This window comes from Martes martes (genome assembly GCF_963455335.1).
Source record: "Martes martes genome assembly, chromosome: 12".
Lineage (NCBI taxonomy): Eukaryota > Metazoa > Chordata > Mammalia > Carnivora > Mustelidae > Martes > Martes martes.
Genome location: NC_137900.1, coordinates 65,294,650 through 65,310,227, shown reverse-complemented (window position 1 = coordinate 65,310,227; position 15,578 = coordinate 65,294,650). Strand labels below are relative to the sequence as shown.

Below are 15,578 nucleotides of genomic sequence, written 5' to 3'. Positions count from 1 at the left end.
CGTTCTAACTCTTCCTTCTGCCAGGAACAAAAGAAAGTTCTCTCAGCCATTCACATGGCTAACTTCCTCACCTCCCTCAAGCCTTGTTTCAAATGTCACTATCTTCATGAAAATTATTTTGATTACCTTATTTAAATTTATACCCTCTCTCCCCAGTCACCTCCTCCCTGGCTTTCTGGATCCCCCTTACTTTGGCCTTTTGGTTAAATTTCTGTTATCATATTAGTAAATGATTATTTGGGCTCTGTAAAAGCTTAACAGTCAAAGGAGGTATATAAAGAGCCCTATGATTGGTCATAGGGAAAATGCTGTTCCCAGGGGCTGACAACATTCATACTGTAGGAATAATAGACCCCCTGATTCCCTCTCATTCTCTTTTGAACAGTAAAATATAAGAAGGTTAAAAAAAAATAAGGGAAAATTATATGAACAAATACAATCCTATGGCATAAGAAGCCAATTATCAAATTAATGCTCAAATTTCCTTTGGAATTGATGTTATACACAAAATTTTTAAAAGTTTAAATGAAAAGTAAATGGATCTGAAGTTCCTTTTTATCAGCTGTAAAAATATTCGCTGGCCCTGTGCCCAGAGTTTAAAAGAAATCAGCATGAGTCTAATGAAAAACAAGCTGCAGGTCTCAGGGAAATTCAATATATACTCTTTCTTTTCCTTTTAGTTTTTGATTGGTTTCCATGGGAATCTAGGCTTGTGGGGATCTCTAATCTATTCATAGAAAGCAGATGCTTGTATTTTCATGACTTAGTAAAACTGGGGGTCAGCAAAGAGATAAAGATGATTAGAAAATGACCATGGTTACAGGAAACAGGAACATGTTCAAAACAAAATTCGGTGAGCCACATGGATTTTAAAATACAATCTGCAAGGCTGCTCTGCTGTGTCTGAGAGGTATCATAACACTAAGGTAAAATACTAATGTAAAAGAGGAAGCTCTGGGGGTGCCTGGCGGGCTCAGTTAAGCATCTGTCTCTTTATTTCAGCTCAGGTCATGACCTCAAGGTCAGGAGATCAAGCACCCCTCACCCCCCACTCCCCCAGCTCTGCGTTGAGCAAGATCCTGTTTAGGATCCCCCCACCTCCGCCTTTAAAAAAAAAAGAAGAAGAAGAAGAAAAAGAAGTGGAAGCCTGGCGTAAAGTTCTGAATCTGGCCCACAAGAAGGAAACCCATAGGTACTTCTTTGGAGGTTTGACTGGGAAACTGGACTTGGGAATGACTCTAGGTCAGAAGAATCAGAAGACTGAGAAAGTAAGCCTCCCAAAAGTACGTAAGTTTTCTTTCAGTGGAGCATAATTAGGAGCACTGAGCTGGGAATTGGAAAAACAAGGTAATTCCTGACTACAAGTATCAAAGTGACCTAGAAGAATTCAGTCAAACTATACATCAGTTTACTTAGAAAGATAATATTTAACTGTTCTGACTGCCATAAAGCGCCATGGAACTAAATGAATGTTTTTGTTTTTTTTTTTTAACTGAATTATGTTAGAAAAATTCAAAGTAGTGATTTCAACCAAGACTTGTTGACATGTTCTTCTCTGTCGCTACAAAATTCATCCATGCAAGTAGACATACATTAACTATCATGAAAGTATTAAAGGACAGATAGGCTTGATTTCAATTCTCAGATTTATTTAAAAGCAGACCAACTCTGGATTTGTTGGAACGCTCTTGAATATATAATCCTAAATATCTGAAACCAGTTTCTAGAGACATCCGGGTGGCTCAGTCATTTAAGTGTCTGACTCTTGATCTCAGCTCAGGTCTTCATCTCACGGTCATGAGTTCAAGCCCTGAGTTGGCCTTCATACTGGGCATGGAGCCACGTAAAAAAGGAAGGAAGGAAGGAAGGAAGGAAGGAAGGGAGTGAGTGAGAGAGGGAACGAGGAAGGAAGGAAGGAAGGAGTTTCTAAACTGGAAAACCAGAGGGTAGGTTTAGAGATAATTTCTAAATACTCAGAGGACAAACTTGAAGCTTATTTGGAAACCTCAGAAATTGGAATGTACCGAAGCAAAGATTCTTTAGCCTCGGACTTTCTGGCTGCCTAGAAAAGGCAGCTTAGCTAGGTTTGAAGTAAAATGGGGCAAACTCTAAGAGTTGTCTCACACGACCCATCTCTGTCCAGAGATTCCTTGAGAGATCATTAACATTCCAGAACGTAAGGGTTTCATACACTCAGACTTCCCTACATTTCTAAGTAATGCGGGCATCATGAATGTCTTTCGGTGCCTTCTTTTAGAAGCATACCAAATGGCAAAAACCTCATTTGTTTATTCTTCAGATATCCACTGGCTATATAGTTTGTGGTAGAGTGGGCACTTAGTAAATTTTTTTATTAAGATTTTATTTATTTATTTGACAGACGGAGATCACAAGTAGGCAGAGAGGCAGGCAGAGAGAGAGAGGGGGAAGCAGGCCCCCCACCGAGCAGAGAGCCTGATGTGGGGCTCCATCCCAGGACTCTGGGATCATGACCCAAGCTGAAGGCAGAGGCTTTAACCCACTGAGCCACCCAGGTGCCCCAAAAGTTGGGCGTTCCCACAGCGGGAGTCGAACGCGGGCCACCTGGGTGAAAACCAGGAATCCTAACCTCTATTTTAAAAGGAACTAATGAGTGAACACAGCCACAGAGAAGCCTAGAAGTACATACTAAACACCTCCAGGTGATTCTGAGGCAAGCTCAAGTTTATAGGCCTTTCCTAGAGCCCCTGAAGCTAACACTGGGGAAATGTGACCAAAGTGCTTCAATGCCTAGGTCAGAAGCCATCCTTGATTCTGTTCTTCCTCATCCTATCTACAAATAATACTCATCAATTTCTGGAATTTTACTGGTTTTTTGTAAACAATTTTTAAATTGAGGCATAATATATTTATATATATAATTAAGCAGATAAATCTTAAGTATACAGGGACGCCTGGGTGGCTCAGTGGGTTAAAGCCTCTGCCTTCAGCTCAGGTCATAATCCCAGAGTCCTGGGATCGAGCCCCGCATAGGGCTCTCTGCTCGGCAGGAAGCCTGCTTCCCCCTCTCTCTCTGCCTGCCTCTCTGCCTACGTGTGATCTCTGTCTGTCAAATAAATAAATAAAATCTTAAAAAAAAATCTTAAGTATACAGACTGATAACTTTTTATGTAATCAACACACAGATCAAGATATAGATCATTTCCAGTATGCCTGAAAGCTTCCTTTATGCCCCTTTTTAGTTAATATCTACATACTGGGTAACCAAAAACCTGATTTGAATCACCATATAGTTTTGGCTGTTTTTAAAATTTGTATAAATAGCTGACTTCTTTTTTTTTTTTTTAAATAGCTGACTTCTTTCACTCAACATGAGGGAGGTCTACAAAATTTATTCATGTGGTGCAATGTATCAGTAGTTCATTATTTTTTATTGTGTAGTATCCTGTTGTAGGAATACATCACAGTTTATTTACCCGTTTGCCTATTCATACACATTTGAGTGGTTTGTGCTACTAAGAGTGTTTGCTATTATAAATAACGATATCAGGTACACTCTCATACGTGCCTTTTGGTAGAATGACGCACTTAACTCTCAAGTTATTACTGGGATTGGAGTGTGAATTGCGATGATTCTGTGTGTGTTTGTGTGTGTGTGTGTTCAGCTTTGTTAGAGTCAAACTGCTTTCTAGAGTAGATTAATGAATTTGTATTCTCACTATAAATGTTCCAGTCGTTCCATATCGTCACCATCAATTGGTATTATCAGACCTTTTCATTTTAGACATTCAGATGGTTGTATAGTATCTCACTGTGGCTTTAATTTGCATTTATCTAATTAGTAATGAGGTTGAACACCTTTTCATGTGTCTTTTGAGCATCTGTATATAATCTTTTGGGAACAGAGCTACACATTTCAACATATACCTCAAAATCAAGTATATTCAACATATACCTCAAAATCAAAATCTCAAAAACATAATGTTAAGTTAAAAAAGCAAGTTGGGGAATGACACAAAGTCTAATACCATTTATATAAGGATTTTAAAATGCAAAATAATATTGTTTATGGTTATATCCATATAAAATAAAGGTAGAAAAATATGCATGGGAATTGAAACCACCAAAATTAAGATAGATTGAGAACATAGAAAAAGAGGGGAATGGGATTTGGGAGGATAAATAGAAAACTTCAAGTGCATCTATACTGTTTTATTTCATTAAAGAAAACTGGAAGAAACATACAAAATATTCAGTTTTATCTCTCTGAGTATTTCTAATGATATTCTCTATTCTTATCTATAATTTTAAAATAATTAATTTAAACATCGAGGTGCATGTATCCTTTTGAATTAGTATTTTGTATTCTTTAGGTAAATACCTGGTATTGCAATTGCTGGGTTGTAGGGTAGCCCTATTCTGAACTTTCTGAGGAACCTCCATACTCTTTTCCACAGTGGCTGCACCAGCTTGCATTCCTACAGTGTAGGACGGTCCCCTTTCTTTGCATCCTCACCAACACCTGTTGTTTCTTGTGTTATTTATTTTAGCCACTCTGACAGGTGTGAGGTGATGTCTCATTGTAGTTTTGATTTGCATTTCCCTGATGATGAGTGATGTTGAGCATCTTTTCACGTGTCTGTTGGCACCCCAATGTTTGTAGCAGCATTCTCTACAATAGCCAGACTATGGAAATAGCCCAAATGTCTAATGACTGATGAATGGATAAAGAAGATGTGGTACACACACACACACACACACACACACACACACACCCTGTGGAACATTACTCAGCCCTAAAAAAGAATGAAATCTTGTCATTTGTGACAACATGGATGGAGCTAGAGAGTACTATGCTAAGTGAAACAAGTCAGAGAAAGACAAATACCATATGATTTCAGTCATACATGGAATTTAACAAAGAAAACAAATGAACAAAGTGGGGAAAAGAGAGAGAGAGGCAAACCAAGAGACAAACTCTTAATAACTATAGAGAATAAACTGATGGTCATCAGAGGGTAGGGGGAAAGGGGGGATGGGTGAAATAGGGGATGGGGATTAAGGAGAGCACTTGTCCTGATGTATGGAAGTGTTGAATTACTAAATTGTACACCTGAACCTAATATTAATATTAATATACCTTAACTATATGGGAATTTAAGTAAAAACCTTAAAAAATAAGACAAAAAACATTCAGGTTTTGGCAAAGGCAAAAAGAATGATGAATAATTTACCAAGAAAAGAGAATTGAAAGGAGAATTGGCTCAGTTTCTTCATCCAGCAACAAACTGGACTAGGCTATCCTGAAGGGCCATTTTATCTGTGACATCTATTGATTCCTAAAAAGTAGACAGGGAGAAGTGTATTATCCTATTTTTATAGACGAAGAAACTGAGGCATACAAGAGTTGTACATGATGGGAAATTAAGTTCACAGAGTCTTGTAAAATACTGCTAGCAAAATTATAAGGGGGTGGAATGGATAATGAAAAGGAATAAATATAACAACTAATTTACACTTCAATAGTTTTAAAGATCATACCACTCATAACAAATCTATCTGATGTTCGAATTTATTGATTGATTCATTCCTTCATGTATTTGTTAAACATGAACTGAGTCTTTTTTAAAACTGAGTCAGTTTTAAGACTGTAACTAATAAATCAAATAAGACATAGCCTCTGCCTTCAAACGCATTCGTCGGGGAATATAGGTTAATGCGGTAGGGAGGGAGTTAAATATAAGTGTATATATACATATGTATGTGTATGTACATATACACACAGGAATACAGAGTTACAGGGGACTGGGAGATGGATTGTTTGCTGTGTTTGTGTATAAGTGTGAGTGTGTATAAAATAAGGCAATCCAATATCCTAATATTGTCACCTGATATTAAAGTTTTCCTGAAAACTTTTAGAGGTATTCTACTCTTCTCCTTTAATTTTTATGTCATTAACACAGAAACAGCATATCTCAAAAATGAATATTAATTAAGATTAATATTCAGTTTTCACAGATGAATTGAGAATTCTGTGGTGAATTAAAAGGAAAAGAACACACACACAACACAACCACAGTTCGAAGCTTCTTTAGATTTTGTGTTTGACATGATATAATTTTTCAGAGTGGGTAGTTTTAATCTTCTTGAAGCCAAATTAATAACCTCCTGGAGGATTAAAAATGCATAACTATTAACATTTAGTAAGATTGCTAAGGCTTTTTTATCCTTATTAACAAATAAATATATCTGTGGAAGTCAGAGAAATAGTAGATTCCCTGGAGGAAAACATTTCTAACAATTAGATATCTTTTGTGAGAAACCCAGAAAAGGTATGACTGATTACTTTCTTGGATTATACTGAGGGTACAAATGAAAAACAAATTAGGTACAGATGTTCAGTATATTGAGATTAATTTTATTCTTGTGGGTACCATTTTCTTAGCTGCTTGGACTAAAAGCAATTTGTTTCCAGAGTACTGAGTATGTGTCAAAATAACTAAGCCAATCAGCACGGTTCAATAAGTTTTTCCCATATATGTATTTTAAAACTGGATAAATGTTTCTAATAAACAAATGTCTAGCATTTGTATTCGTGATGACTTTCTATATAAGTAACCTTAAGTGTATTCATTCATTCAACCAAAGCATGTCAGACACTGTGTTAGATTCTAGGGAATTCAAAAATAAATAAAACAAGGTTCTTGCCTAGAGATCCAGTCTAGTGGGAAAGAGACAAGTAAGCAATAATTACAATACAAGGTAATGGAGGGGCACTTGGGTGGCTCATTGGGTTGAAGCCTCTGCCTTCAGCTCAGGTCACGATCTCAGGGTCCTGGGATTGAGCCCCACATTGGGCTCTCTGCTCGGCAGGGAGCCTGCTTCCCCCTCTCTCTCTGCCTGCCTCTCTGCCTACTTGTGATCTCTCTCTCTGTCAAATAAATAAAAAAAAATCTTTAAAAAAAATAAGGTAATGGGCCTCTAATGGAGACATGAACAAAATGCCAAGGGAACAAGAGTTTTTCCTACTATGAATGGAAGATAACATAATTAGTTCACTATCACAAAAAAGCAAAAACATAATAAATAACATGGGAATGGCTGATCTTCAGGTCAGTAGTAATAAATGACTATTTACATGGCATGGCTATTGATATTTTAAAAAACACTTGATATATAAGGGAGACAGGCCAGCTTTAATTACCACTTGATATCTTTATCCATGATCTTTGTAAGCAACTTACGAGCAGGAATCCTGTCTTTCATCTTTGTATTCCAAGGCCCTAGCACAGCACCTGTTACACAGTAACAGTATGAACATATGTTGAATGAATGCATCCATGCACACATATATGAATATTGATGATTACCCAAATAGCACAGTTCTGAGTTCACAGATTACAGAAGTAAGTGAGAAAGACAATACTTGGAAAGAATATTTGATATGTGATATGTCAGAGATGTTCACTAAACAAAGACAAATGGAAATTTAATACAGACCAGCATGGAGAGTACTTTTTAACAGCACAAATATGTGATTCATTTTTTAATATTTCCCCTAGGTGATCCTCTACACCTACTACTACATAGTAGACATATGGCAACTACTTAATGAATGAACTGTTCTACCTTTACAATGTATCTCTTTAGATCAAACTCTTCCTCTCTTGGACTGAACTGTAATAACTTTCTAAGTATCTCCTCTTCTAAAAGAGCTTTAGTTGCCATATTCATCTCCCTAAAGCACTTCAATGGTGTATTTTCTATTTTCAAATTTCCTAAGTAGCTCCCTTGTATTAGGACTTTATTTCAAAACCATAATTAACAGCAAAACAAAACAAAAAACCACAGGAGGTACATAGTCCAAAACCCTGGTACTGGCACAGAGCACAGACTTGGCTACAAATTAATGAGCTCGGTTGTCCTGGGAAAATGAGTTATTCATATAATTTAAAATGAGAATGGACCCCTACACAAAAATCAACTTGTTATGTATTAAAGACTTGCACTGGAAAGAAAATACAGGACAATGTTAAAACATTCTCTGCTTAGCTGTTTAGTCTCCCAGCTGTTGTTTACTGCTGGGTTTCTTTGAGCCTCACCCAGCACAAGCACAGTCTAGGAATCTGCTAATGATTTGCAAGGAATTTGTACCCAGATTTTTGGGTTCCTTCTCTGTAGTTCCCTTCGCTCCAGGATTTTGCCCTTCCACGTTCCAGCCACTGCTAATGCCAGACTCTACCTGCGATTTCTCAGCCTACCAAGATAATTGCTTCCTGCTAGGGTTGTATTCGTTTGCGTTCCTCTTTGGAAGATGCCTTAAAGGATACAGCCGGATAAATGTGGTGCTCATTCCTCATGCTTCTCTTCTCTGAATGACTGTAATTTCTTAGACCTGGCTTATGCTGACTGTTCTCAGTGCCTTCAAATAATGTATATATATATTTTATTCAGTCTTTAGAAATTTTTTTGGCAGGTGGGTTATTCTAAAATAAGTGGTCATGGCCAGAACTGATGCCTAGTCATGAAAGTCTTTTGTTATTGCTCACTTTTTTTTTCTTTTTCCTTTTCCTTTCCTTTTCTTCTTCTTTCTTTCTTTCTTTCCTTCCTTCCTTCTAGAGAGAGAGAGAGAGGTGCCAGAGGAGCGGGAGGACTAGAGGGAGAGAGAGAGAATCCCGACTGGACTCCACGCCAGGTGTGGAGCCTGATGCTGGGCTTGATCCCACAACCCTGAGATCATGACCTGAGTCAAAATCAAGAGTCAGACGCTCAACCATCTGAGCCACCCAGGTACCCCTCTTCTTTTCTATGTTTAACCATTCAGTCGTTATTTTACATTGTGTTTCTTTTTTTCTTTTTTTTTTTTTTAGATTTTATTTGTTTGAGAGAGAGAGAGAGAATGAGAGAGAGAGAGAGAGAGAGAGAGAGCGAGAGCATGAGAAGGGGAGGGTCAGAGGGAGAAGCAGACTCCCTGCCGAGCAGGGAGCCTGATGCAGGACTCGATCCCGCGACTCCACAATCAAATTTGTTTATTGTTTCTGCTGACTCTCATTTGTGATAGACTGCTTCCTCATACATATGGGGATCTTTCACTGTGAGATCTTGTTTGGTCTATGTAATATGGGGGAATGCTGGAAGTTTAGGGTGAAGATGTTTTCTCTAAAGAGAATTTGTGTTTGTGTCTGCTCAGAGGCAGGGTGTGCTATAGACCTGGGACATATCTCCAACTCTTCTTTGAGAGTTACTTCTAGACTCTTCACAATCTTATTCCTGTTGGATCTATACTATCTCTGATTTTGAAAATAACAGTGCTTTTGCATAAAGCACAAAATGAAATGCAATACCCAGTTTTGATCTGGACAGAGTACAGTACTAAAGGTTTATGACCACCCTTGTTCTGGAAATTCTACTAGTGCTAGTTTAGCCTAAAGATAGATTGCCACTTTGGGCAAATATGCAAAAACAAACCACAACATAGAGAAAGGGGGAAATGTATAATTATCAGATAGTCAAAAGACCATGAAACGTGTTATTTATGGAATCAGCTATGTAAATTGTGACATGTAAATCATAATTCTATTTATACTTTGATGGTGTAGGAAATCACAATTTAAAAAAATAAAGGAGAAACAAAAAGCAGAAGACAACAATGTACCGCATCTTGTAGAGAGACTTACAACTGACCCCTTCTCTCCCCTTTGGGTCACTTTCTACCTCTACAGAGATGACTGGAGGCTCATCAACTCCAATCCCCAGTTTTTTCACGTGACCCACCTGATGGGAAGTTAGGTTCCTCCAACCTATATTTCTGAAGTTGGGTTTTAAACCTAAATGAACCACAATGAAAAATCCAAAGTGTATCAAATTCATAATACTGGGGCTATTTCTAATCTGAAATGTTTACTTTTAAATGATAACAAGTTAAATGGAGTTACCCTTCCTGAATAATTTTAACAGCTGACAAGCCTAGGTGAAAGGTTATAAATACCTACACAGTAGTTAAAACCGAAATTGAAAATGAGGGAGATTTTTTAAAAATTACTATAATGAAAAGCAAATTCAAGAGCAATAACTTTGGGAATAACCTGACAGACCTAACTGATCACAGCATGTAACTAGCATATTCAGTAAGCTATCTTAATGTCAGTCTCTTTTTATGTATTCAACTAATGAAAAAGGTATTTTTCTAACCCCTCAATTAATCAGCTATATCTGGTTCACATTTTTTAATGGGAAATAACTCTAATAGTCTCTGCTGGATCTAATTTTTATTGCTTTTTATTCCAAAAATATATGTCTAAAATAATAAAAAGGAAAGTATCAGGCACTGGAAATATATTTTATACACCATAATTTTATGGAAGGAAAAATCATTTTCAGATAAATAAGTCTTTCAATAAATATAGAAGCTTCCCATTTTAATTTTTTGATATATTTATCTTAAAAATCTCAGCTCTTAACAATACCTTTAAAAAACCTGAAATCCTTTTTACTGGCAATATAATTTTAGACTTTTAAAAAGTTGAAATACATTTAGAAAATGAATTTCTTTTTTTTTTTTTAAGATTTTATTTATTTATTTGACAGACAGATCACAAGTAGGCAGAGAGGCAGACAGAGAGAGAAGGGAGGAAGCAGGCTCCCTGCCGAGCAGAGAGCCCGATGCGGGGCTCGATCCCAGGATGCCGGGATCATGACCTGAGCCAAAGGCAGCGGCCCTAACCCACTGAGCCACCCAGGCACCCCGAAAATGAATTTCTTTTATGCTTCTTAATGCCCATATTTTAAGAGAGACAGTAAGTTTTTGTTGTAAAAGTAATTAATACTTGTCAGGGGAAAATTTTTAAACAGTAAAAAGTACCAAATATTACCAACATTAAAACCCAACCACTATTAATACCTTAGTGTTGGGGTGCCTGGGTGGCTCAGTCAGTTAAGCGTCTGCCTTTGGCTTGGGTTATGATCCCACAGTCCTGGGATCAAGCCCAATGTTGGGCTCTCTGCTCAGCGGGGAGTCGGCTTCTCCCTTTCCCTTTCCCTCTATGGTTTCTCTCTCTCTCTCTTTTTCTCTCAAATAAATGAATAAAATCTTTAAAAAAATATGTATCTTAGTGTTTTTCTTTCTGGCCTTTGCTTTCCCCCATGCATAAATTGATTATGTAATATGGTTTAATCATATTATACATACAATTTTGATTCCTTTTCCTTGACTCAATCTTAGATCATAAAATGAATTCCATTGCTCAAAGAACTTGGTTGGATAAATGAACGGAGCCACTGATGATTACCTACTTTTATTCTCTGCAGTTTAGACTGTTTTTAGAGAAAGCACATAAAACTAAGAGTCACATACTTAAGATTTCTTTATCATCTGTCAATTGCATAGTTCCATTAATCAATTTCTAAATACCTCACAAAAGGTTTACACTTCAAAGTAATTTAACTTCTCACCTTTTGAGCTGCAAGATGGAGGGCTGTTCTCTGGCTGTGGTCGGTTTTATTAACATCTGCTCCTGCCTTCAGGAGAGCATCTGCACAATCCAGTCTGTCAGCCAACACACAATACATAAGCGGTGTCCTCCCAAATTGGTCTTCTTTGTCTTTAAGGGCAGAGTTTCCTATGAGTGCAAGAAACAGATAGTGATATCCGATAACTGCTGTTGTTATACTAACATAACTAGGAGTTACATTTACTAACTTTATTAGCAAGCCCTGTGCTAAAAGCATGAAATTTGCCACTTACTCACCCCATGAGATAGATATTACCATCCCCATTTTATAGGAAACTGAGACTCACAGAAGTTAAGTAACCTGCTTATAGTACACTGAAAGTAGGTGGAGCTAAAATTCAAACTGGTAATTGATTCTAAAGGCCATATTCTTAACTACTATATGTTATGCTGAATTAATATTGTGAGATATAGACCTAATTGTTTTCCTCACTCACTCCTCTCTTTCAGAGACTAAACGCTAAGCATTGTGGTATGTTTTTATGAGAAATACAAAACTGAATCATGATTGGCTTCCCATGTTTGACACTATGGAGCAGTGCATACTACCCTGATTCTCCTGCTAATTACAACTAAAAACCCCAGGCAAAGTACAGGAAAGGTGGAGAAAAGAAGGCAAACTGTCTAGGGACTATGGGACTCAGAACAATCTGATGGTGAGTTTCCTGTCTGTCTTTCTTCCTTTCTTTCTTTTTTTTTTTTTTTTTTTTTTCCTCCTAAGTACAATCTGGGGGCTAGAGTAGCCCACAACCAGAAACACAAAAGAGCAGACACAAAATTCTCCTGGAAGCCTGCTCTCTCCAGTCAAAAGATTGGGAAGAGGGTAGCCCTTGGAGCACTTACCCCTGGCTCTACTCAAAGCACAGACAATGAAAGAAACTGTACCTCTTTTCCTCCCCACTGGGCACTGCAGAGACTGTGGAGAGGAGCCCTATAAACTATCACGTCCTGAATTAAGCAAAGGATAGCAATGAAGTAGTATCTTACCTCTTCCCGACTAGAGAAGCAGGGAGGATTATGGAGAGGAGGCTAGAGAAAGCAATTCTTTAAATTGGTGCAAGAAGTCATAAACAACTCTGAACAACCCATGTGTGAAATTAACCAGAATCAAAGTGCAAGAGTTTTGAGAATTGAACTATGGGTAGAATATTGCCCAGATTCTAAATTAGCTTAGGTATTACATAGGTAGGGCAGACTGAAAAGCCCTACAAGAGCTGTGAAAACTAACTTGACAGTAGAACCACAGTCCACAAAACTGGAACAGAAAGTTCATTCTAAACCTAAACAGATCCTCAGTCTATTAAATAGAAGATTTAAATAGGATCCTGAGTCTCATAATATAATATACAAAATGTCCAAGATATAATCCAAAATTATTAGACAAAGAACCAGAAAAACATTAACTTAAACAAAAAAAGACAATCAACAGACACCAATACTGTGATGATACAGATATAATTAACTGACAAGGATCTTAAAGCAACTATAATAAAAATGCTCCAAGAAGCAATTATGAACACTATTGAAACAAATGGAAAATACAAAGTCAGAAAGTCAGAAAGTCAGAATATAGTCAGAAAATACAGAGTCAAAGTCAGAAAGTCAGAATATACAAAGTCAGAAAGGCAGAATATAAAGATGAACCAAATGAAAATTTCAGAATAATAAACATTTAATAAATAAGTTAGCAAAGAAAATAACTAAAATAAAAACCTCATTGAATGGAGATGACAGAGGAAAGAACCACTGAACTTGATGACAGACCAATAAATATTATCCAATCTGAACAGCTGATAAAAAACACAGAAGCAAAAAGAATCCATAGAATCTCAGGGCTCTGTGGGACAGTAACAAAATACCTACCATTCATGCCACCAGAGTTCCAGAAAGAGGAAAAAGAATGAAGGGCTAAAAACATATTTGAGGGAATAATGGCTGGAAATGGTGCAAATTTGGTGAAAGACACAGACCTACAGATTTAAAAAGCCGAGCAAAACTCAAACAGAATAAACCCCTAGAAACCTCTACGTCAATCATAATCAAATTCCTGGAAACTAAAGAAGAAAAAAATCATGACAGCAGCCAGAAAGAAACAATTTATTATCTATCAGGGAAAAACAGTTCAAATAACAGTGTATTTCTCATGAGAAACTATGGGGTCGATAAGGTAATGACAGCATTTTTCAGGTGTTGGGGGTAAGGGTGGGGATGAGCTGTTAACCAAGAATTCTATATCTAGTGCTTAGGACTGGGGAGAAGGGAAGGTATTAAAGGGGTCATAGCTAAACGGGATAGGGTTTCTTCCTAAAGGGGGTGGGTAATTGTTCTAAAATTAATTGTGGTGATGTTTCTACAACTCTGAATATAGGAAACCCATTAAATTGTATTTTAAATTGGTGAACTGTGTGGTATGGATGTACGGTCAATCTCAATAAAGCTGTTACAAATAGCCCCATTATATATCATTTAAAATGGAATACTTAAAACATTCAAGAAATTCAGGGGAAGACAGGAAAGAAAAAAAAACAGGATTGAAAAACAGAGAACAGTAAACGCAGAGTAAGCTGGAAATCTTAATTCTTAACATTAATAATTCCATTAAAGGTAAATGATAAAAAAAACACACCAATAAAAAAAGAGAGGTTAAAAGTAAAAGAATGAGCATAGATATGTTATGTAAACACGAATTAAAAGAAAGCTGATTAACATCAGATATTAATATCTTATAAAATAGACTTCAGAGCAAAGACAATTACCAGGAACAAACAGAAGCATTACATAATGATAAGGGCATCAATTCACCAAGAATACTTAACAATCCTAAATGTGTATGTACTAAATCATGGAGCTTCAAAAAACATGTAGCAAAACTCCTGGAATTGGATGAAACATTTGAAAAATTTACAATTATAATTGGTAACGTCAATACCCCTCTCTCAATAATTGCTTGAACTGCTAAAATGAAAAGCAGCAAGCATAGAAAAGAACGGAATACCACTATAAAGCAGCAGGATATAACGGATATTGATTGTGTCACTCAACAACAGCCAGATATATAATCTTTTAAAACACTGATGGGACCATTTACCAAAATAGACCATATACTGGTCATAAAACAAACATTAACAGATTTAAAGAGTGAATTTAAAGTATATTCTCTGACAATAATGTAATTAAACTAGAAATTTGTAACAGAAAGATAATGGGAAATCACTGAATATGTAGGATTTAAACATCACACAGATAATCCATGAGTTACAGAGAAAATCTCAAGGGAAATTTAAAAACATAATTAAATGAATGAAAATAATACTAGTGTTGTAAAGTTCCTATTCTATACATGAGGGGGCTTGGAAGGAAATATACAACATTGAGTACTTATATTACAGTAGAATAATAGTTCAAATCAATGATCTATACTTCTATCTTATGACACTAAAAAAAGAAGACCAAATTTAATCCAAAACAAGCAGAGGAAGTACATAATAAAGATAAGTGCAGAGATCAATGAAATTAAAATTAGAAAAACACTAGAGAAAAATCAATGTAGCTAAAAGTTGGTTCCTAGAAAATATCAATGAAATTGATAAATCTCTGATCAGAGTGATCACTAAAAACAGACCAGACAGAAATTTCCAATATCAGAAATGAAAGCAGGAAAAACACTATGGAGCCTGAAGTTATTAAATGGAAAATATGGGAATATTATAAACAACTTTATCCCCATAAATTCAAATTTAAGTTAAACAGCAAAAGAGAGAGAGAGAGAGAGTGACACACATACAGATGAATAGGATAGAATTGAGAGCATTGAAATACACCTATAAAAGGATATGATCAATTGACTTTTGACAAAGGTGCAAAGCCAAATCAATGGATAGTCTTAAACAAATGGCACGGAAAAAACTGGAATTCATATCCAAAAACAAAAAATGAACAAATCAGAAACTCAACCTATACTTTTCACCATGTACAAAAATTATCTCAAAATCAATCATAATCTTATATGTAACACCTCTATAACTTTATAAAACTTTTAGAAGCAAACCAAAGTGATAATCTCTGTGACCTGGGGTTAGACAAAGATTT

The 15,578-nt window shown here is 36.4% G+C and overlaps 1 protein-coding gene across 1 annotated transcript in view; it reads right to left on the bottom strand.

Moving 5' to 3' along the window:
• The window catches only part of INVS (inversin), a 166,192-nt gene that overhangs the window by 135,222 nt on the left and 15,392 nt on the right, over nt 1–15,578 (bottom strand). The window contains exon 3 of the mRNA XM_080819610.1: nt 11,431–11,597. Coding sequence (XP_080675736.1) covers nt 11,431–11,597 — 167 coding nt within the window. The remainder of the gene's footprint in view (nt 1–11,430; nt 11,598–15,578) is intronic.